The 24,297-nt window shown below is 49.8% G+C and overlaps 1 protein-coding gene across 1 annotated transcript in view; it reads left to right on the top strand.

Annotated features, from left to right (window-relative positions):
* Positions 1 to 221: 221 nt before the first annotated feature.
* Positions 222 to 24,297, top strand: part of Mical3 (microtubule associated monooxygenase, calponin and LIM domain containing 3) — a 142,593-nt gene continuing 118,517 nt past the window's right edge. Inside the window, exon 1 of the mRNA XM_052172896.1 lies at positions 222 to 408. Coding sequence (XP_052028856.1) covers positions 376 to 408 — 33 coding nt within the window. The 5' untranslated portion in view covers positions 222 to 375. The remainder of the gene's footprint in view (positions 409 to 24,297) is intronic.

The following is a 24,297-nucleotide window of genomic DNA, read 5'->3' as shown; positions in this document are numbered from 1 at the left end:
GGTCCTGCCCCCTAGCTGCTGTGTGTTGAGCTGTGACCCACTCATCCAAAGCTTGGCCAGAGTCACCTCCGCCTTTGCATTAAAGAAGAAAATGTGTTCCAGCTTTAGCAGGCGCGGCCAAGGAGGCCGAGCCTCACTGGAAAGGAAGGCAGCCAAGCTGGGGGCTCAGCTTTCTTTTCCTTCTCTATAATAGCTTCCAGTTATTACTGGTCATTGTCTCTCCCAGGAGTGAGTGAGTTCAACCTGGTCTTTGAGAGCATTGCCTTTTAAGGAACAACGTATGGACCACATGGTCTGAGGCCCTGAAGTAACCTTGGCTGGGTGGAGTCTCAGCTGCTGAGGTCAGGAACCTTGAGCCGGAGGAGCTTCTGGGAGATGAGGCTTTTCTACAGGTGGCAACCACAGAAGGTCAGCGCCTAGCAACGCCTTTGCGCCCGCTGCAGACTCAGGGTCCCTCATCTAGATGCTCTGGGACTTGACATGTCAGACGTCGGTTTCTGGCCTGCTGGGATCTTTGCATCCATGCAACACCTGGGACTTTGTACCTTGGGGCGTTTCAGCTTCAGACTGTCAGAAGTTGGAGCTGTTGAGGAGCATCTATAAGCTCTCATCCTCCAGAGCTCCCTTAAGGGGACCCATCGTGTGGTCTTGGGTCGGGTTCCTTAGGCTTCAGTTGTGAATCGTAGGTAATATTTAATGACTTGGGGGTGGCTCTCTCTTGTTTTAAGGACTCTCACTAAGCTTGGGTTCCTCGTCATTTGCCGATTGTCACTTGAAGAACTCCAGTGAATGGGTGCCATCGATGGGTGGCCCTTTCATCCCTCAGGGCTCTCCTCAGAAAATAACAGGATTAGCGCCACTGGGAGTGACAGTGTCTTAAAAGTGTTGTTGTCTTTTATGTAAAAGAGGTCTAGAAAGGACTATCGCAGTGTGGTCTCCAGGTCACCAGGGCTCTGGCTCTCTGTCCAGGAAGATGACTGTTCTGGCCCTAGTAGCCACTTTGCTAAAGTAGTTACAGGCTCCACTCTGAGGAGACAGGTAAGAGTTTAAGTTGACCTAGTTTCATATATCCTGGTACATAGAATAGTCTTCAGGTTACCTTATGGCCAGGCTGGTGTATGTGCTGGATCTCTGTCTTGTTTTTGTCTTCAAGGAGAACAAAAAGAGATGTCTTAGTCCATTTTCTGTCATTAATGAAGAGAAGTTTAATAAACGGCTTGTGGTAGCACAGCAGCCAAGAATCAGGAGTTGAAGGTTATCTTCTGTTGCATAGTAAGATCAAGGCTAGCCTGGGCTATATGAGGTCATTCCCCCCCCCCTCCAAATTTTTTATTTTGGTTCCTTTTTTTATTTGTTTGTTTGTTTGTGTGTTTGTTTTTCCAAGACAGGGATTCTCCGTGTAGCCCTGGCTGTCCTGGAACTCACTCTGTAGACCAGGCTGGCCTTGAACTCAGAAATCCACCTGCCTCTGCCTACGAGGTGCTAGGTTTAAAGGCGTGCGCCATCACCGCCCAGCTTTATTTTGGATCTTGTTTCTGGAGTTCAAGAACCCTAAAAGTGGTATGGCTATCTTTTCAGCATCTGATTCTGGATCCCTGCCCTGTCATAATGTGACAGAAGCCACTGGGTAAGACAGAGCAGGCCCACTAGCAGGGGCCTCTCTTCTGTTAAGCCACTAATACCACCATAGAGACACTAGGTTGGGCTTATCTAGCCTCGGCCACCGCCACCCTCCAGTTGCCTAGGGCTCTGCCTCAGGGCACATGAGCTTCTGTGTCTCTTAGCAGGAAACAATGGAAAGAGATTTCTCTGGGAGATATGGATGGTCCACACTGTTTTGTTTTGTTTTTTGTTGCTGTTTTGGATTTGGTTGTTTTGGGACAGGGTTTCTCTGTGTAGCCCTGGCTGTCCTGGAACTTACTCTGTAGACCAGGCTGGCCTCGAACTCAGAAATCCGCCTGCCTCTGCCTCCCAGAGTGCTGGGATTACAGGCGTGCGCCACCACTGCCCGACTGGTCCACACCTTTTAAAGGATCTTTCTGGAAGAAACATCTTTCTCGCGTCTTCTATCTCATAGAGCAGTCTACCTATAGAACTATCCGGCTAGCTCAGGGAAGGCTGGGAAGCGCCTTCCTTGCCTCAGCTGTGTAACGGAGCAGAGTGGTGAGTTGGAGTTCTGTAGTGCCTACTGTACTTCCTGGGTGAGGTCGGTGTGTTGAACATTGTAATTTCCTGCCCCGTGGGAATCTAGTTCTTTCTCCCTGTGTCCTGGAGACCTAGAGAGGACCTAGGCACAAGGTCCGTGGAGACCCACGGAGACTGGGTGGCCTTACCCTCTCCTTTGCCCTTCTTATGAGCTAGAGTACAAAGGCCATTGGAAGCTGTAGGTGAGGTCTTCTTGACCGGCAGTGACAGTGTCCCTCTGTGTCACTTCCACAGCTGCATTCCAACCTTTGAGACCAGTTGCCACTAAAAACACTGGAGCCCCTCTTTCTGCTCCTTTTATTCTGATTTGCATGTAAACTTCCAACTACCATTTAATGGCCTAAAATACAGATTTATGATTGGCACTGAAATTACTCTCTAGAACCCAGGTCTTAGGAATCTGGGTGCTGCACCTACTCAGCCAGCCAGAGGCCTTAACAGTCTCCAGTACAAGCCTTCTGTGACCTCAGCCTGGGGCTTGCCAGCCTGAGATCTGTTTCCACTTCTTACCTCAACACTTGAAGTACACAGAAAGAGAGCTATCAAGAGAAACTGGGGTTCTGGTTGGCCCTCATGAACAGTAGTACCCTGGGGTGGCTGCAAAGAACACTCATCTGGCATGCTGGGGAGCACTCATCTTGAGACATAGCATGCTAGGGTGAGCGGGATGACTGTGGGGGAGCACTCATCTTGAGACATAGCATGCTAGGGTGAGCGAGATGACTGCTGGGGAGCACTCATCTTGAGACATAGCATGCTAGGGTGAGCGGGATGACTGTGGGGGAGCACTCATCTTGAGACATAGCATGCTAGGGTGAGCGAGATGACTGCTGGGGAGCACTCATCTTGAGACATAGCATGCTAGGGTGAGCGGGATGACTGCTGGGGAGCACTCATCTTGAGACAGCATGCTAGGGTGAACGAGATGACTGCTGGGGAGCACTCATCTTGAGACAGCATGCTAGGGTGAACGAGATGACTGCTGGGGAGCACTCATCTTGAGACCGCATGCTGAGGTGAGGGAGATGACTGCTGGGTTTGGGCAGGAGTGTCGGTGAGCACTGGTTCTTTGGGGACCTGGCGCACACTGTCCCATGCTTCAGTTTCCTCGGTGAGTGGAGAGGAGGTTGGGCTGGACTGTGCTTGACAGCATGGTGAGTGGATAGGAGTTGGGCTAGACCAGAGAGTGGCAGCCATGATTCTTCGCTGGGGCCACTTTCCTACCATTAGTTAGGGAGATTCTGAAGGCACTGGCAGGGGAAAGCCCAGAGTGTGCATTTCTCAGAGATTACCCTGTGCTAGGCAGTCTGATGAGTCAATCGTTGCCATTTATCCTAACAAGAAGCAGAGAGGCTGAGTGGCTTATTATAGCCACACAGCTTCTACAGAGCTGCACAAAAAAAATCCAAATCCAATTCTGCTCGATTCAAAGCATTTGGCCTGAATCATATGGGATTTGATCCCTTTTTCATTCAGTCAAGTGTTCTAGGCAGTTTCAGGAGCTAAAGATGACGGCAGTAATAAGCAAAGCAGACAAAAAATCCCGCCCCATGTGTCTTAGCAAAGGAACCGATTTCAGCTTCCACTGTCAGATTCCTGTATGCGTCTTCTAACGCCATAGCTGATGTAAATGTCACAGCCGTTCTCTAGTTCCTTAGGGGTCTCTGCCTGTGTCCACTTGTCCCAGAGAACATCTTATCATGCATTGGGATGGCTCACACAGCCTGGGCTGTCTGTCCTGTGGGGTGTGGCTCTTTCTTAGACATCAAGGGAGCTGCTTGGCCATCTCAGCATCCCACTTGTGGCTCTAGAGGCGGGGCCCTGTGGATGGAGGAGAAGGTCAGGGATGTTTTTGTCAGTGTTGGGTCAGTCAGCGCCTGGAGACCAGTGCTTTCCTTTGATTCTGGACAGAGGAAGGGATGGGCCACGGGAACGCTTCCTGCCGTCCTGTGTTCGAGGCCAGTTGAATGAGAGCTCTAGGGTTGATGCTGCCACCCTTGTTCTGATGTTCATGGGATTTGTCGCTACTGTCATCTCTAGCCGTGTGTCATGCACTGGCCCCAGGCATTTCACATGTTGCTACCTTCCTCTGAGGGTTTCTTTAGTTTTATGTTTTATGTGTGTGGGTGTTTTCCCTGCACTGGTTGGTGTCTGTGCGCTGTGTGCATGCAGTACCTGCAGAGACCAGAAAAGGGTTTTGGATCTCCTGGAACTGGAGTTACAGCCCCAATTTGTCTTATGTCTTAGTTTATTTTCTACTGTGAAATAAATTCCACAGACTGGCACAGTTCTGGAGGCCAGGAAGTCTGAAAGTGTGGAATCCAGAGGAGCTGTATCCTGTGGCAGAAGGGTGAGCTGGTAGGTTCCAGTCAGAGGAAAGTGGCCCAGTCTCTTCTCTGGAGCACAATATTTCCCTTAAAGCCTTTAGCTAGTTTGATGGTTTGGATATGCTTGGCCCAGGAAGTGGCACTGTTAGGAGGTGTGGCCATGTTGGAGTGGGTGTGGCCATGTTGGAGTGGGTGTGGCCATGTTGGAGTGGGTGTGGCCATGTTGGAGAGGGTGTGGCCTTGTCGGAGGAGGTATATCTCTGTAGGGGTGGGCTTTGAGAGCCTCCTCTTCCTTGCTGCCTGGAAGCCAGTCTTCTTGCTGCATTTGGGTCAAGATGTAAAACTTTCAGCGCCTCCAGCACCATGTCTGCTGTACACTGCCATGCTTCCTGCCATGATGATAATGGACTGAACCTCTGAAACTGTAAGCCGGCCCCGATGTAAGCCAGCCCCGATTAGATGTTGTCCCTTTAAAAGTTGCCTTTTGTCATGGTGTCTGTTTACAGCAATGAAACCTCAACTAAGACACCTAGCCTTTGGCTTTTATTTATTTTCGAGATAGTCGGTGCTGATCTGCAACTGATGAGACTTAACACATCAATGGCTGGCCTTGCAAGCATATAGCACCATCCCTGACCCCTAATCCACTCCTCTGCTCTTACACTGATTGCTAAGTCTCCAGGATGTCAGAGGGCTCACAGCATTGCCCCTGGTTCAGAGCTAACAAGTGTGTGCAGGAAGGCGTGCCTGGTGAGTCCTCAGAGGAAGGAAGGCACAAGTGTGGGGAGACTGAGCGACTCCTGGGCCATCTCCCCACTTAGCAGCTTGTTCTGGGTTGGAGGGACTGGCTGTCTATGAAAGGTCGAATAGCAGCAAGCATCCTGTGCCTTTACAACAATGGTTCCCAACCTTTGTAATGCTGGGACCCTTTAATACAGTTCCTCCTGCTATGGTGACCCCCGACCAAATTGTTTTGTTGCTACTTTATAACTGTAATTTTATTACTGCTATGGCTGGTAATGTAAATATTTGATATGCAGGATATCTGATCCTCTCAGAGGGGTTGTGATCCACAGGTTGAGAACCACTACTTTACAGAAAGGAGAGTGGCGTCAGCCACTTCAGCACAGGGCATATGCACGACTGTGAGTTCTGTGAGCCCTGGGACTCCCAGCCTTCGAGTCAGCTCCATCCACCATGGGATTGCATATAGTACCTAACTCTTGAGTTGTGTACTGACTGGTTTTGTGTGTCAACTTGTTACCGCAGAGAAAGGAGCTTCCCTTGAGGAAATGCCTCCATGAGATCCAGCTGTAAGGCATTTTCTCAATTAGTGAGCAAGGGGAAGGGCCCAGCCCAGTGTGGGTGGTGCTATCCTGGGGTGGTGGTCCTGGGTTCTTAAGAAAGTAAGCTGAGCAAGCCAGGGGAAGCAAGCCAGGAAGCAGCATCCCTCCATGGCCTCTGCAGCAGCTCCTGCCCCTATGTTCTTACCCTGTGTGAGTTCCAGCCCTGACTTCCTTTAGTGATGAACAGCAATGTGGAAGTGTAAGTTGAATAAACCTTTTCCTCTTCAACTTGCTTCTTGGCCATGATGTTTTGTGGAGGAATAGAAACCTTGACTAAGACAAATTGTATGTTTTTTGACTCTGGCAGGACACCCCTAGAAAATGTTACAATTGAAATTTTCTATAAATAAATTAATGTCTGTCTTACTATACCATAACTGAAAAGCACTTGACTTCATGACAACCTATAGCAATTGTTTTTTCCCTCAGGTGGACTTGAGATTGATCTTGGACAAGTAGGTAGTTTCCCTGGGCTGAGGTTTTCCTCATGTCGAATAGACATTAGTAAGTATCAGGTGTGTGTGTGTGTGTGTCCTGTGAGATGAAGTCTCTGACCCTCATCCGGGACCCCATTGGGGGTCGCTGTGTGTTCTCCATGGTCTGAGACTTGCTGAGCCCTTCTCAGGGCTCCCTTCTGTCCCCACCTCAGATGCACAGCTGGATACGGAGCAGGCTGGCCAGTGTCAGTGTCAGCGCCCCTGCCTCAGATCTCTGATTCTGAGTATAGTGCTCTGTCACCATGCCACCTCGCCTCTTTATGAACCGTGCACTGTGGGGTTGTGTATGCCAAGGAACCAGCTGAGTGAGGGGAACGCCGCCGTCTGAGACAGGGAAGGGAGTGGCCCAGCCAGAAAGCCCAGAGCATCACTAGATGGTAAGGCGGTTGTTTTCTCCCTTCTCCTGGGAGACGTGGCACAGGGCGGAGCCGCCAATGGAGTTTCCCTTACTGTTCATTGTGGGCAGGGAGGATTGAAGGGCAGATAGCTCACAGAATAACCTGGCTAGTGGCCTGGTGTGTGTGTGTGTGTGTGTGTGTGTGTGTGTAGTCCATGGCTTTAAGCCTCTGTGCCAGTGGTTGGTGGAATAGTTGACATCCCCTAAGACACTGTTGGTTTGGCCTGTGGATAACACACACGGAAGTGGGACCAACCGGTCAGAGAAACTTGCTGTCCTCACGGTGTCTGGGAAGCAGAGATGGGAAGGGGCTACGGTCCCAGCGTCCCCTGCAAGGATGCCATGCCTTCAGTGACCTAACATTCCAATAGGTCTCTCCTCCTACAGGTTCTACCTCTTCCTAAAAGTGCCATAGGCTAGTGATCAGGCCTTGACCCATGGACAGCCAAGATCCAAACTTGAAAGAGTAGTGTGACAGTAGGTACATTTGCATCTTTCTCAATATGCATGCCATGTCCTGATGATGGGCGTTTGTGCCTCCTGTTCCCAAGGTGTCTTCTGTTCCACCTTGGTGGCGCTCCACGTCTAGCCTGTCTGCATTCTGCTTGGTCCTCCTGACGTCCCCGTTCGCATCTCTTCTTTGCCTTTTCCCCACCTCTTAGGTAGGAGCTTGAAGCGCTTGAGCTCTTTGTCAGGTGGTGTGGCAGGAGCGCAGCTCACAGTCTGCACCACACCGTTGTATCTCCTCCCCTCAGACCTCTGACCCCAACTGCACAGTGCAAGACGCACTGGCGAGGGTCCAGCCAAGTGGCGTGCGCAGCAGTCTTGGGCTTTGCTCATATCTTATCCTTTATACGGTTTCTTCAATTTCTTCTTCTTATATAGATTTCTTTTGTTTGGGTCTCTGTATCCCAGGGCAGTCTTGGTACAGAGCAGGCACCCAATCAATACCTATAGATTAGCAATCACTGTTTATTTAAATAAAAAAAATCTAAAGAAGCATAGAGGGAATTGAATGACATCTGATGGCATGTGTGCTCATAAGAAACAGGACAGAGGTCACAGTACATCGAGTTTACTGAGTGAGGCTGTGTTGAAGGGACGTAGGTGCCGGGGCCAGCCAGCCCTAGAGTCTCCATTGCATCATGACCCTGGGAGGTAATGGTCTTCTCTGAACTGTAATTTCATTGCTGGTCCTCCAAAGTGAGGGTAACCCTATAATTAGAGTGTTATTCTGAAGACAGAAATGAGCTAATGCAGGTCGAGCATGCAGCAGTGTTTGGCACGTAAGTGCTCTGTAAGTGGTAGCTGATGAATGCATTCATGCACCCGGCCATAACTGGTATTTTCAGGTACTTCAATTGGACCCTCGTTGATCTTTGTGATAGCTCCTGCTTTATAAAGGAAACAAAACAGAGACAGCCTCTGAGGTCATGCTTTACCTCTCTCCTTGTATTGTGTCATAGTTTCCAGGACGAGTCATTAGCTTCAGGGGAGCAGGGTCCTGGACTTGCGAGATCACACTGCCTTGGGGAGAAGTGCATTCTGGGTAGTAGTAAATGCAATCTGTCTGCTGGGTAAAGATTAAGGAGAGCTGAGGTGTGACTGAGGGAGAACATCCGTGCCTTGCCAAGCTCTCCCATCCTCCCTCAGTGTATTGGCAGGTCCTCCCCTTTCCCCTTCCCTTCTCCTCTTTCCCGCCTCCTCCTCCTCCTCCCCTCTCCTTGAGAGCTGGCACAGAAGTGGTGCTGCTGTTCTCCCGTGGTGGACACCAGAACAGGGCCGACCAAATCATCAAAGTGATGCCATCCCAGTGGCAGGTGGAGGAGGATCGGAACTGGCTTCCGATGGATCACTCCGGAGGGCTGTGGCTCAAGTGTGTGTGCCTGGCGGGACCAGAGCACCGGGACTGGAGAGTTGATGTCTCCTAGATATGCACTGATGATTTCAGAGCAACAGGCTGTCAGTAGCATAGTCACGGTGTCTCTGTTGAAGAACTCACACATGCATTGCGGGGTGCTTGAAGAGAAAAAAAAAAAAACCATTACACTAGCCAGCATCAGCATTCATGTCCTTTGCCAAGATGTAAAAAAAAAAAAAAAAAAAAAAAATTGCATATTATTTGCATGGGCTCCATCTTCTTTGTTGTGTCTAAACCTTGTTAGGTCATGTTAAAATCTTCTAGTTCTCTTCAGGGGATGGAGGTGCCTGAACATCCTGGTTATAAGCAGGTCAGTCTGTCACGGCCAGCATATACAGACCTACTGCAGTCTACTGTGGTGACTACAACAGCAGCTCATGCGTAGTGCTGAGAGCTTCAGCAAAAGGAGCACAGCAGGGGCAGAGCCTAGAACAGTGGTTCTCAACTTTCCTAACGCTGCAACCTGTCATGTAGCTCCTCATATTGTGGTGATCTCCACCATAAAATTAGCTCATTGCTACTTCACAACTATAATTTTGTTACTATTATGAGTTTTCGCGTAAATATCGGATATGCAGGATATCTGAAATGTGACCCCTGTGAATGGGTAGTTTGACCTCTGAAGGAATCACAACCCACAGGTGCTGGTCTAGAGCAAGACAACACTGAGTATCCTCCCTCCTCAGAGAACCAAGCCCATGGGAAGTGGCACCACTGTTACGTGGCTGGAATTACAGCCGTCTGGGCTGGTGAGTGAGTCACTGCTGTCTTGGTAGGCAGAACCTCACCTGCAAAATGCAAGGTGTAGTGTCAGTCAACATGGGCAGTGATGGGGGCCAGATTTCCAGGCTTTGAACCCTGATGGACATGAGGCATCTCATGCACCGCTTCTCGACCACACCCACCTTGCCCTTGTCTTGAGACATTAAAGTATTTCTTCCCTCTGCTTTGGGTCTGCCTTCTCCATCTATACTATGAAGTGTGAGGCGTGGGTAGGCCACGCTGAGGCTCCTGCAACCCCACCTCCCTGCTCGGGGTCTGGATCCTGCTGTGAGCAGTGGGCCAGGGAGCAGAGGGAAAGGCCTTCCCTAGGGAAGAAGGCAGGAAAGACCGGAGGCTAAAAATAGGCAGTTGTGAGAACCTAGGAGTGCTCCCTGAGGCCAGCCATGCACCTCCCATGATGACTGAGCTCTGTGCACTGGGGTGGGGAGTGGGGAGTGGGGGCGTGGGAGGGTGTTTAGAAGTCCCTGTTAAACAAATACCATTGCCACCCTAAATGTAAGCTTTTACTGTGCACCCTATATATGAAAGTCTGCTGACTTTGGGTGTGTTACCCAATCATCTAGAGATGCAGGTATGTTCCATCCCTGTACATGTGCCCACGTGTGCTCACATGTGCTCACACGTGCAGGCAGTGGGTGTGTCTGCATGTGAGTGGTGCTCTCAGGCCTTGCTGAGTTCTCCAGACAGCTACTTAACAGTGCTTCACAGCAAGCCTCTTGGGATCAAGTAAAAGCATCTTCTAGGACTGGGTTTGGGGCAGTGAGTGGGTAGCCTGGGCTACACGGGGTACAGGATGGAAGGCATGCTCTCATTAGCTGTTCTCGAAAGGTCTTGACCTCAGGCTGCCTCATTTTCCCACTTTCCCTCTAAGAAGTCGGGGTAAGGTAAAATCAGATCTTCCATACCTTTCTAGGCTCAGAGTAAGCGAGTCAAATAGACTTTCCCTGGTTAAAGTAGCAAAAGATCCTTCAAGCCTTCTGGGCATCTAGAGGGTTCTCTAAGGAAAGTTCATTCCAGCTCTTGATGGCAACTGCTTTGGGAGAGTGTGCACACAACCGTCCAGAAGACACTGAGCCCCGTCTTCTGTCCTAACTTCTTTTCCTTGTCTGCCGTTGTGTTCCTCTATGCACCTGTCTGTCAGTCCCACAACCTGGGACAGGTCTGCTCTTCTGCAGACTGCTCCTGGCTCTGGTCCTCCCTGCCTTGACTTCTGATTGGCTGACCCCCACAGTGAGCAGCGGTTAAGTGCTTGAGCTTGGGTGACTCATTCCATTCCTCTTGTCCTGGCCGGCTCACTAAATATAGCCTCCCCTCTCTCTCTCCCATTGCTTCTTTCTCCCATCTCTGGGCAGAAAAAAATCGCCCAGCTCGTGGTCTTTGATGCGGTGGGCTAGGCCGGCAGCGTCCTGGGTGAGGTGGAGGGAGGGCTTCTGCAGCTGCCACCAGGCTGGTGTGAAGAACACCTCAGCTCTGAGGACCCTGCTTGAAGCAGTGGGGCTGTGTTACCAGGGTAACCAGATCTCAGGGTACAGCTTCTCAGGACCGGTGCCAGTCCTTTTGTGAGACTTGTTTTATTTGGGAGGATATCTGGGGGTCAGGAAGAATAGATGATATTAATGCAGGCTTTTTCTCCTTTTAGGGTAACTGGTCACCCTCACACAGCCCCAGGGGTTAGGAGCAGAGAGCTCACAGCAGGTGTTGGTCCTGCCTGTCAGTGAAGGAGCCCCACCCCAGCCGGCTAGGGTCACAGTGACTTCAGCTTGGGCTCAGAGCCTGAGGTGTCCCTTTCTTTAGTTTCCTGTGCACCGGTGAATGGGACAGAGGGAGCCCAGGGCTTTGTTGGGGTTTTCGGGCAGGACGGGTCTGCCGTCCATAGTCTTGCTGCACCCATCGCTGCTCCAGTTGAGCTTGGGGAGGAGCTTCTCCTGCAGGGAGCACCTTGAGCAAAGGTTAACCCACAGAGCTGGCGTCTGAGAGGGAGCCAGGTCTTGGGGGCTGTGGAGAATAGCGATCCAAAGTGTGTCACCTCTGTCTAGCCTGGAGTAAATATTAGACTCTGTGTTTGTTGTTATTGTCTTTACTTTCTTATTTATTTCTTTGTTTGTTTGTTTTCGAGACAGGGTTTCTCTGTATAGCCCTGGCTGTCCTGGAACTCACTCTGTAGACCAGGCTGGCCTCGAACTCAGAAATCCACCTGTCTCTGCCTCCCAAGTGCTGGGATTAAAGGCGTGCACCACCGCCTGCCTGACTTCTTCTTCTTCTTCTTTTTTTTTAAGACAGGACCTTAGTTCTGCAGCCCTGGTTGGCCTGGATCTTGTTTTGCAGTCCAGGCCTCGAATTCTGAGGCCCGCCCTTTTCTGCCTCCCAGATGCTGGGGTTAAGGGCCTGTACCATTCCCAGCTACACTGGTGGACTTAGTCTTGCTCCTTTTACCTAATTTTATCCTTGTTTGTTTATTTGATTGTATTAAGTTAGTCTGGCTCAGACTGGCAGAGAATAGACTATTTAGTCCAAGTTGACCTCAGACTTGGGATTCTCCTGCCTCAGCACTCCAAACCCTGGAACTATAGGCGTAGACCACCACACCCACCTAGCCTCACTGTGTAATAAGAGTTACACCATATCTAGTGGAGGTATTTTTACCTGATTATTACATTTAATCTATGTATCAGTTGCATAGAGAAGGTGGTAGGAGCGCAGGCGTGTTGTCGACTGTACGAGTAGTAATACGTGTAGCTGCGTTGAGAGCCCTGTTTTTGTCCAGCCCTCTCCACCTTCTGTCACCATGGGTGCTGTGTAGAAAACCATCCCTGAACATGCACATTCGGTTAAAAATGTAGTTGCCTGGCTGGAGAAATGGCTCAGCAGTTAAGAGCACTGACTGTCCTTCCAAAAGTCCTGAGTTCAAATCCCAGCGACCACATGGTGGCTAACAACCATCTGTAATGAGATCTGACGCCCTTTTCTGGTGCAACTAAAGGCAGCTACAATGTATTTACACATAATAATAAATAAGTCTTTTAAAAAAAATTGCAGTTGCCTAGGGCCAAGGGTGCAACACTTGCCTAACTTTCATGCTTTTGGGGTTCGTTCCACAGCACTGTAAAAAAAAAAAAAAAAGAAAAAAAAACCAAACTAAAAAACAAAACAAAACAAAAAATCAAAGGAAAGTGTTTATCCCAGAGGTTTGTATCTCTGGTGGCCATTGGGGCCGTGTCTTCACGTTTGTTCCCTTCAGCCTGGGTGCTGTTTCCCATCAGGAGTCTGGCTGCACGGCTGCTGGGCAGACGGCGTAGCATGCTTCCCAGAGCAGAGGGTGATTCGCTCTGTGCCCTCTGCCTCATTTTATTGTTAGGGCTTCTTGTAATAATACCTCTTTTGTGTGTGTGTGTGTGTGTGTGTTTCGGGGCACGGGAGTATAATATATTATAAAGAGCATTAGCCCCGTAGTTTTCTCCTGGAGCCCTCAGCTAAACACACACACACACACACAAACACACACACACACACACACACACACCTCCTTTCTTATTCTAACCTTGGCCATATAGCTTCATTCATAAGATTGCTAATATTTTCTGGAGGAAAGTTAAAGCCGCAAATGGCCGTGGCCCGCAGCCTCCAGCTGTGATGCCCAGTGGAAACCGGATCTGTGGACTGGCCACATTCCCTTCTTGTCTCCCCTGCTCGCTCGGAAGCCCTGAAAACACACCTGCACACACAAGCTTTCCTGCAAGCTGGCTCTTTGCCTGGCAAGGAGCGCTGGGAAAGATGTCACTGGCTGCCTCTTGGAACAAAGGCTTCCACTGTCAGCCGCCAGGGGAGGGGACAGGTACGCTCCCTGGTGGTCTGGGACACACAGCCAGAGCATTTTAGATTTCGCATTTTTCTTTTTCCTTAGCAAGCTCTTCCCCCCGGGTGCTTCTCGGCTTTCTTCTACAGTTTCACACAGAATCGGGAAATAAATAGCCACCTCACACCTGCGCTGCCCTTTGCCATTTGGCTATTGCAGAGTCTTGTTCACAGACAAACCTGCTCCACCTTGTCTGTGGTGATTGGTGGCTGATGATGTCATGGCCTAAGACTGTCTGTGGGAAGGCCCCAAGTAGAGGCAACAGGGCTCCTGCTCCTTTGTTCCCTTCAAGTGACCGCCTCAGCTGAGGTGGGAAAGGTGGGGGCGGAGCCCGCTGCCTGCTGATCACAGAGCCTCAGATGTGGGAAGAGCTAAGAAGACATTGCTTGTAGTAAGAGTGCATCTGTTTCACCCAGGAGTTTTTGATCTGTCTGCCTAAGAGGCCTTTTGAAAGAAGCCACAGTTCCCTGGCCTAAGAAAGGATAGGAAGAGATGTTTAGGAAAATAAATAATAATCAGTAAAGTATTTGTTGTTTTTTTTTGGGGGGGGGTACAGGGGAGAGATATCGGGGCTTGGGGAGAAGGCTTTGTGTATGCCCTAGGCAAGCGCTATAGTGAGAGAGTTACACCCCTGAGCCCTCTTGAATTTTGTTTTGAGACAAGGTCGTCCTCAGGCTTTGAGTTTGTGAGCCTTCCTGTACCTCTCCGTCCTACAGGACATTTTCATATGGCTCCCTGTAAGCGCTGGGAGGTTCTTTGGCTGTCAGTGTCCACAGAGGTGAACTTTAGCACAGTCCTGAGGACATGATACACCTCCCATTAAAGGGCCGCTTCAGCAGCCTTGTGCCCGGCTGCTGTGGCACAGAAGGAATGGTTGGGCTCTGGTGACCTGCAGGCCAGGCCTGTCCTGAATCTCCCAAGACAATGACTACACGATCCTTCCAGACTGTTAGGTGTGTGGCCTGGGTTGGTACTGCACTGCCCCTCATCCCCAGACTCTGTTCAGGTCGTCTGGAAACCAAGTTGGGGCCAGGTCTCCTCAGGGTTTTCTGTGGCAGATAGCACCCATGGCAATACCCCAAAACTCTTTCGTTCCCACAGGTGTGCTGGTGACTGTCCGCAGTCTCGGTGAGGTCTCTGATTGTTATCCCTTCATGATTGTAAATTAGCACTCATTCCTCGATGCCATTTCCATAGGGCAATTGGCAAAGTCACCCGCTCCTAGTCGGTCGAGTAGAAGATGCCAGTAGATCTGATAGATGGCTTCTGCTGTCGGGGTAGAGGACAGGGCAGGAGTCCCTCCTAACCCTCAGGGCTGACCTTGGTGGGACTTAGCTATATTTGTCCTTCCTTGGGTACCCACAACTTTGATTTGTTTTGTGGCCCGGCAGCCATGGTCACTCCGTGCGTGGTGTTCCTCCACCCACATGGCTTACGTGGTGCCATCCTCCCTCGCAAACATACAATCGCCCGGCTATCTTTGGATGCGCTGTGGTGTAGCTTCACCTCAAAAGAGGCAGGATGGTACAGCGGTTTACTTCTTCCTGAACAAAAACACCCAAACCCAAATGCACGACGTCATTTTCTTGAACTCTTTGGCACACTGCGCAGCTGCTGTCAGACAGTTCTGTGTCTCTGCTGTTGTCTGCTTGGAGAAAGCGGAGAGTTGCTGGATGGGTGGTGCTTTGTATGTTGGTGGAGGCCACCGAAGGGTGCATGCGCTGAGCCCCCAGCCACTCAGCTGAATGTGTGCAGTATCCTCTGTCCCCAGCTTCTAAGCTGTTAGAACCAGTTGGGGTGAAGGGGTGGTCACACATAGACCGTGTCACCACAGAGATCTGGACTTGGCTGGGGCCTGATCCCTAGACCTGATCCCATATCCAGGTGGCTGGGCATCTGTGATTCTTCCTTCACTCCTCGCAGTGAACTTACCTAGCAGAGACACGTGGAAAACACAGTGGCGATTTGGAGGGGTTGCTCCGTGCGAGAGATCTTATGTTCCGTCCCCAGCGTTAATCAAATAAGGAAGCATGCAAGAACATGGTGATTCTTTTGCAAATTGAGAATTGTTTCTGTGTTATAAACAATGACCACTGGGGCCTACAAGTCTCAGGCCCATTTCTCCAGAACACTGGAAGGAGAATGAACACCTTGGCTCAGTACCTTGCTGACTGTCACCAGCTGAGGGACAGGCAGCCTCCCATACCCTACAACTGGTTTTTACTACCAGTGAGATGGATGGATGCCTTGGTTTCTGATTGCAGAGCCTGTCCTCAGGGTCTCAAGGCAGATGCAGGCCTGAGAAAAGCAGTGTGGACTAGCTGTGAGCCTTTGTCTCCTCCAAGCACACAACATGGAAATGAGTCTGGTGTGAGACAGGGTCCCCTCCTGTTGAGCAGTCACGGGGTGTGCTGTGGCACAGCAGGCAATAGCGGTCTCAGTTCTGCCCACTTGTCCCTCACCCTGGGGCTTTGGTGAGGAATGGAGGACAGTGGGCTGTCTGTCTGTTATCCTCTCACGGGGTCAGCTGGCTTGGGGGGTGGACAGGGCTTTTGGCTTGCCTTGCATAGCTCACCTGTTTGGGTTAAATAGTTCTGGTGGACATCTGGCACAGTCTGGCCTGTGATGCAGGACTCACGGCTTCTCCTGCAAGTACTTTGCACAAAGATCTAGAAAATGTTCGTCAGTTGGCGAGTACCCTGTCTGCTTCCCGTTCTGATCCCTGATCCCCTGAGACATATCTGACCTGACAGTCACACAGGACAGGCAGCTATAGTTCTGTACCGTCAGGGACACATCTGGCCTGCGTGAGGGACTCATGTGGCCACTGTGTGTTGTTGGTCCTAGTGCCTTCTGAATTGGGTGCCCCTTGTGACTTGAGTAGAGCAGCTTCCTGCAGTAGGCTGGCTGTCACAGATAGCCCCATCTGTCACAGAGGACCTCACGTGATTACCTTAGGTCAATACAAAGATAAGAGCCTTCCTTCCCAAGTTCCTTCCCAGACTGGAGAGGCCTTTCATTTTTGAGCATGTAAAGAAGAGCTGTCTGGCTCTTTTAGACGTGGTTGAGGTCATCCTGAAGAAAGAGACAGCTGAGTTCTTTATATGACGCTGAAGTTAGATCCTTGTCTCGTGCCCGTCTGATGTCATCACTCAGACTTTTTCTGCCCATGTGGAGACCCTGACCCCAACTTGTAGTCAGGTCCACACACTGGGTTTGATGACTCAGGCCCTTTACAGATAAAGGAGCCTTCCTCTGAACTATAGAACATATCGCAGGGAGAGGAGAGCTCAGTGGTCTGGGAGCGTGGATCCCGCTGTTTGTCAGGCTCACACCCCTAGCTCTAGTCGGAAGCCAAACCCCATTGGGCTCCCAGCTGTCTGCCAGATCATATGCCAGGCAGTGCTGGGCCAGTCTTGTCTTAGTGTGTGGCCATTCATGCATGCTGCTGGTTGTCCCTTAGTTGTGTTCGGAACACTTAGAAGGTGCCCACCTTTTATGTGGTTGTGTAATATGTGTTCTGTACAGTATACAATTCATGACTTTAAGAAATATTTGAAGTTAACGTGTGTATACATGGGTGTCTTGCTATAGGTGCACACACGCAGGTGCCCATAGAGACCAGAAGAAGGATAGGGTTCCCCAGAGCTGGAATCCCAGGTGAGCCAATCAGTGGGACGGCTTAGGACAGCACCCAAGTTTTTAACCAGTGAGCCAGCTTTCCCATGACAGACAGGATCGGTCAGGGGAGCCAAGCCTGTGGGATCTTAGGGATGGAGAACTTATTGGTGTGGTACCAGCTCTTCCGTAGCTGTGGGAGGAGTTGGGAAATTGGGTCTTCAGATGGAGGGGTTAGAGGAAGTCCTAGTCTATGGGAGACATCACCATGGGCGTCGTTTTAAAGTTTTCTTGTTTGTGTTTAGTCTTTAAATAGATGGAGTTACGCAGTTTGATCCCTTTGTATCTGTGTTCTCATGTGACATGAATCCGTGTACTTCATTTCATTTGCATTGCTATGTTGCAGTGCACTGGGTCCTCTGTGCCTGTACCCGTGAGTTCTGCCTTAGTACTGATACACGTAGACTTAGTCCTTATTCCCTAGCCAATGCAATAAGGTACTGAATATGTACAGACTCAGTCATTAGACCCTAACCAATGCAATAAGGTACTGAATATGTACAGACTCAGTCATTATTGCTTAAACAATACACTATAGCAACCATTTGCATAATATAAACATTGTATTGTGCTACAAGTTGTCTAGAGAAGATTTGAAATACATACGGTGTAGTTGAGGATATAGCTTATTTGATAGAATGCCTGTCCAGCATGCAGGAGGGCCTTTGTTCAAAACTCACCACATAAACTGACTGTGGTGGTGCCTCAGGAGGTGGAGGCAGGAGAATGACAAGTTCAGGGTTATCTCATCTACACAGCCAGTGTGTGATCAGCCTGGGCTGTGTGCTAGGCCTTGCCTCGAATTGAACAAATGGATGGATGGTAGATGAATAATAGATAAGTGAATGAATGAATGAGTGAATAAACATTTGGAGGCTTAGTATAGATTATCTGCAACTATTGTTTTATGGGGCAGAAGGAACTCAGGTGGTGTGGGCTTTGGCATGGGTAGGTACCCTTTGTTACCAGTCCTATGTGACTACTGAAAGAAAAATATAGTTAATATTTTTTCCTTTTCTTTTTTTCCTGTATAATACTCTGTTGCACAGTATAGTTGTGTTGTACCTAATCATTTGGGTTATTTCCAGTTTTGGGGCAAAGCCAATATGAGCATTCCCGGGCTACCCTCCTAGTCAATATAGACCTAATTTTCTTCTCTCCGTGTCTGCCCCATGATACAATATTTGCCCTCTCTTAGGTGTTTTTTCTTTGGTTGTTTGGTGGTGGTGTTGTTGTTATGGGTGTTTTTAAGTTTTGTTTTGTTTTCGAGACAGTGTTTTGTTAATGTGACCATGAGTCACACAGTCACTGTGAGCTCCTGTCACAGCCACCTAAGTGCTGGGATCACAGGCCTGAACCACCCTGCCTGGCTCATGCTCACCTCAGTTTGCCTGTATGGACAAGAATGGAATTGCAGTTTTAGGTGGGTGTATGGTTAGTCAAGAGCCGCTGCTCAGCAGTTTCCCAAAGCGGTTCTAGCACTCAGTGTCTGAGTTCCGGTTGTTCCCTGTCCTTACCTGCTCTTGGTACTGTCAGTCTTGAACTTTAGTCAGTCTCACAAATATGTAATAGCAGCTCATGCGTCTGATGGACATTTCCTGGTGACTAATTGTTGAGTAGTGATTGTTCACGTGGGTTGATGGTGTACCGTTCTCATGGCTTCAGCCTGTTTTCTGCTTGTACAGACAGAACCATAGCAGCTTTGTTCGGCTTCGGAAAGGCTCAGGGGTGGGTGGATGGATGGATAGGATAGCAGAATACACTCCTGGCCATGGTGGAATATTTAGTCACAAAAAGGGAAGGGATGCAGGAAGACATGCCAAATCAAAGGACTGCTGTAAAAAGACAAATACAGGGGCTGTGGAGACTGCTCTTCAGTTAAGAACACCCACTGACCTTGCAGAAGACCCAGTTCAGGCTGCTCACAGCCACCTCTAACTCCAGGAAGATTGGATACCTACCTAAACATAGACACATACAAGTACTCATAATTAAAAACAATACGTATTATTTTTAAATGACAAATACATTTAAAAAACAAATAATTCCACATACACACAGTACCTAGAATTGTCAAATTCATGGGGACAGAAAGCAGAACAGAGATCTCTGTGTACTAGAGAGGAGAGGGGAATAGAAGCTATGGTTTCTTGGGAGCATAGGTTCTGGTGGGGATTGTGGAAAGTTCTGGAACTAGATGCTAGTCGGACCCAGATGTGTACTTAAAACTGGGTAAAGTGGTAGCTTTCATGTTACATCGTTCTTATCACAAAAAGCCAGCAAGCCAAATAACCACCCACAGGAAAAGCCTGCATTTTGGAGCCCGTGCCAGAGTCTGGGAGGAGGTTCAAGGCAGTGAGGCTAGACGGTGGGGGGAGTCTGGGAGAGATGCAGGAAGAGTCCTAGGAATGTGTCTGCCTCTTCACCGTGCTCAGTGCAGGCAGAGAGGCAGCCCCTGGCTCCTGCTCCGGGCTTGGTCTGATGAATGTTGCCGGGATACAGAAGAAGCTAGACTCTGGGAGATGTTACCTGTCCTGGGTGTGCCCAGAGACATCCACAGCAGATCTAGAGAGAACCCAGTTGGGATGTTCAGCTGTCAAATCCCTGTCCTCTGCCACTGTGGTGGTTGTGGTGGTTGTGGTGGCAGCAGTGAAAGCCTCTTTTCCTCCTCATCTTATTCCCCCTTTTAAACTTTATTTATTTTATGCATATGGATGCTTTGCCTGCATGTATTTCTGTGCACCATATGTGTGCCTGGTGCCCATCGAGACCAGAAGGCATCAGATCCCCTGTAAGTGGAGTTACAGATGGTTTTGAGCCCACGGAGGTGCTGGGACTTGATCCCTGGTCCTCCCATAGAGCTGTCAGTATTCTTAATCACTGAACCATCTCTCTGGTCCCCACTGTGGCCTCTTGGTTGGCGTTAATGGAGTCAAACGGCCCCTCTGGGGAACTCCTCTTCATGTGCACACAGGAGAGCACAGGCCTCCTCAAGTGAGGGGGCTGATGGACGAGGCTCTGCAAACTCAGTCCTCACGCCTCAGCCACAGGCTGAGTGTTGGGTCTGTCAGTCCGGCTGTGCCTTGGGTCTGTCAGTCTGTTCAGGGCTTTTGATGCCACTGTCCTTGCTGCTTTTGTTTACGCTCTTACAAGAAGTCAAACCGAGGGCCTGGACCAAAGTCAGTCCCGAGAAACAAGCCTTCCGAAAGGCCCTGCAGCTTGTGGGCGCCTCAGCTAAGATGCCCACGTCTCACACTAGAGTTCAGAGCATTTTCCCCCATAAATTTCATTGTGTTTCTTTGATCAGTTATTTAGCAAATTACGGGCTTGGGGATTCACAGCCTGTTGCCCTCTGCTGTGCCAGTGAAAGTGGACAGCTGTCAGGAGGAAGGACGCTGCCCATTTGAGGCCTTAACTAACTGCCTTGTGTTCGGTACCTTGGCTCTAAGACTAAAATTTCTTGTGACAGAGAGGTTTGTGCAACACTCAGATGGTGGAGGAGGGCGGGAAGGCTGAAGTAGACAGAATTGCGCCTCCTTTTTTTCCTTTTGAGAGAACGTCTCACTGCATAGCCCAGACCATTGTTGAATTCATAATAGTTCTGCCTCAGCCTTCTTCCCAGTGCTGGGTTACAGGAACTAGTAGCACTTAGCCCAAACTGAGGAGGTTTTTTTTAGTTTTTTTTTTTTTTTTTTAATTTTTATCTGAGAAGGCATTTTTTTTTTTAACTGTAGTTAACTCTCTAGATATTACATCAGATGAGGTAACTTGGCAGTAATGGCTGCCAAACCTGATGAAAGAACTGAGTCCTGCAACTTGTCCCTTTCCTGTGGCCTATAGTAAGGCGCTCCAGTCCCCGGGACTGGAGGCCGGTTACCTGGTTTGTAGTTTGTTTAGATCCCGTGACTCTCTATCACCGTTGTCTCTGTTCAGAGCCATCACTCTATAGATAGCAAGCAGCTCGCCAGGGTGTACAGGACACTTGGTTAAACTGGATTCTCATCTCGTGAGCGGGGATCTCTTTCCCTGTAGGTGCAGTGATCTGGGCTGTCTTACATGTTCCTGGTGTCTGGTCCTCCTTCTCACCACTTATCTAGATGATTGTCACCGAAGTGACATCTTTTTCCTGCTATCACCCAGAGGTCTCAGTAGCTCACAGGGGTGAGAATAACAGCGGCGCACCGGTGTTTGCTTGCCCCGACTCTGAGGAGCCGTAACTCCCCGATGGCAGATTTGAACCATTGCCTGCACACTCCTGTCACTTGCAGGATGACAGGGTGGAAGCTAGAACGAGGAGAGGCAGGCAGAGCCTGGCGGGCTGCACTTGCTCCCTTGTCAGCCTGTGGTGATGACTCCTGGACTCCTGTCCCACACTGCTGGATCCTCTGGGCCTTCTCGAGGTGTCTTTGGAAACACGGGGTCATGTACTTAAGACCTTTGACAATAATGCCCTATGACAGTAGTTTTATATGTGGGTCAAGTGTCGAGTTGAACAGAATGCAAGTGAACAGTACTTCTGAAGTACTTCTCTTCCCCAAGTGAGCAGTACTTCTGAAGTACTTCTCTTCCCCAAGTGAGCAGTACTTCTGAAGGCGCCTGTTAAATCTGCACCTGACCTGGGTTAGGCACACTCAGGTCCGCTCGTCTATTCCCAGGACAGTTTTCTAGCTGTGGCCCTTGGTGCAGACATTGACACTGTCCAGGAGCTCATGGGAAAGCAGATGGTGAGGATGACTTCTTGGAGTAAAGGAAGGGGGTGTCACAGCAGTAAGCGACACTTCCTGACATCCCCACCCTGACCCCAGAACACATGCGCGCTCCTAGACTTTACAAGTTCACAGGGCAAGAGTTTTTGCCCTCTGAACCAGAGCCAGGAGTGACCCTGGTACAGGAAGTTAGAGTGTTAGAAGAGCAGGAAGGGGCTCACCTCAAACGGCCTCTCGCCATCTATGTTGGCATTTTAGGACATGGCAGACACAGAATGTAACCTGTTGGCTCTTCAGGGTCCAGACTGTCTAATCTTGTTGGTAGCGAGATGAAATCTTCTGTAGGAACTTGGGAGGTAGGTATCAGGCTTTGAGCCCAGAACGGTTGGAATCTTAGAACTGAAAGAGCTCATGGCGGTTGTCTTTTGGCAACTGGATTTTAAGAGAAAAGCAATAAAAGTTTATGTTGTGTCTCATTGTTGTCCTAGGAGGCTCAACCTCTAGCGGGGTCCCTGACAGGAAAGGAAAGGTCGTGGGCTGTGCCTTTGACAGACCTGACCACCGCAAGCCAGGGGCGTTGCTCTGTGTGTGTGTGTGTGTGTGTGTGTGTGCTTAGCAGTATCCGAGCCTCCTAGGAATGAGAAGGCGGGAGACAGTTGGCCCAGACGAGCACCTGGTACAAAGGACACTTCTGCTTCACTGGTGAAATTGTGTGTAAATCCCACACCTTTCCTATAGTTGGAAGGGAGAATATGATTCAGGGCAGCCTACAGCTCTGCTTGTGCTTTGGAAGGAACAGCTGAGATTGTCTTTATGCAGACAGTGTGTGTGTGTGTGTGTGTATGTGTACACAGCATCAGTGGCAGAAGGCTGAGAACCCCCTTCTTTACCATAGCCAGAACTGGGTTAATTCAGTTCGCAAGCCACTGGTGTCCCAGAAGACACACACACATGACCTTGCTGAGGAGCAGAGGTTTGCTCCGTGCTGGCTGCCTGCCCCTGCCAACCTTACATCCTTCCCAGACCCTTCCTTCCCAGAAGTTTGCTTGACTGGCTTTTTCTTGCTTCATCCTCTGCATCTCTAAGAAGCCCATAGAACACCGGGCGAGGCCTCTCTGTAGCCCTACTATCTGGAAAAGATAGATAAGGTCTGGAACTGTCAGTTGAAAACAATAGTCATTTTCATAATGGGGGAACCTCCAGAGATGCGTGGCCACTTCCCTGTCCTCTTGTCCCCTAAATCAAGTTTAATAGCAAATTGATCACCATGCAAATGTTCCTCCTTTCTACAGTTGTGACATTTGACATTGGCTTCCAGAAAGCCTTTCACTTTCCTCTTCCTCCTCTTTGGTACCACTCTGGCCAGCATCAGCTTTTCTTCCAGAATCCATACTAAGTGTAGATGCGAGCACAGCCTCTTCCACTAACAAGAGGCGTGGTCACAGCCGTCACAGTTTACTAGCGCTGTGGTGGGTGTTGAAAGTATGGCCTCAGGCTGGAGAGATGGCTCAGTGGTTAAGAGCACTGACTGCTCTTCTGAAGGTCCTCAGTTCAAATCCCAGTGAACCACATGGTGGTTCACAACCATCCGTAAAGAGATCTGATGCCCTCTTCTGGTGTGTCTGAAGACAGCTACAGTGTACTTAGATGTAATAATAAATAAATCTTTAAAAAAAAGAAAAGAAAAGAAAAAGTATGGCCTCCACCACTGGGAGAGAAGCCACTGAGAGAGATGTGATTGGCTGCCTGGTGGGGCGGGGCCAGGGGAGGGGCGGGTCTTAGTAAAGTCTTGGACCCTGAGTAGGGGTCTCCAGTGAGCAAGGAGGTTGGCGCATTTGGCTGAGGACAGCCAGCACAGGTGTGAGGTGTATCCCAGAAAATGTGACCAAAGAAAACTGTACTCTTAGAAGCACAGGACATACTGCTGGTACTGGGTCTTGACAGGGCTTGAACTTGACTAAGAATCCAAACTGTTTCCTGAAGTCCCTACGGACAGAGATGCAGCAAGAATGAACACTCAGCAGCAAGAATGAACACCCCGGCATTATGTGGTGCTAATCAAGTTACTTTGCTATTGACTTGATTTAGGGGACAAGAGGACAGGGAAGTATCCTAGGAGAAGGCTAGGGCTCGGGTGTTCTACCAGTCCACAGTAGCAGTCTTGAGGGGAGCAAGGTGAGCCTTACAACGTGGAGGTCCCGGAGACCACCCGCAGATCAGGTTGATAGCAGAAGAGCAGAGGCCAGGGCACTGTTTCTTCCCAGTGGGTGGCGTTTGGCTCTGTGAGTAGGAAGCTGTGTGTGGCAGAGAGTAGAGGTGTTCGCTTTGTCTCCGTTGGTGCCCGCCGTCGGGTGTCTGCATAGCTGCACTTTTAAGCATTGGTTCTCGGGAGCACAGTCAGAAGGTTGAAACTCAAGGTCGTCGGGTTTTATCAAGAGCAGCAGATGAAGGAATTCGGGCCGTCCGAGACTCTGGGGCATGGGAACAGTACAGCAGCAGGGAGAGGCAGGAGGCATTCCTGGGCTCAGAGCAGGGCGGGAATTTCCAGGAAAAGCCATGGAGAGGGCACCAGGGAGATAATGAC

This window comes from Apodemus sylvaticus, chromosome 2 (assembly GCF_947179515.1).
Source record: "Apodemus sylvaticus chromosome 2, mApoSyl1.1, whole genome shotgun sequence".
Taxonomy (NCBI): Eukaryota; Metazoa; Chordata; class Mammalia; order Rodentia; family Muridae; genus Apodemus; species Apodemus sylvaticus.
This window is presented reverse-complemented; position numbering and strand designations above follow the sequence as displayed.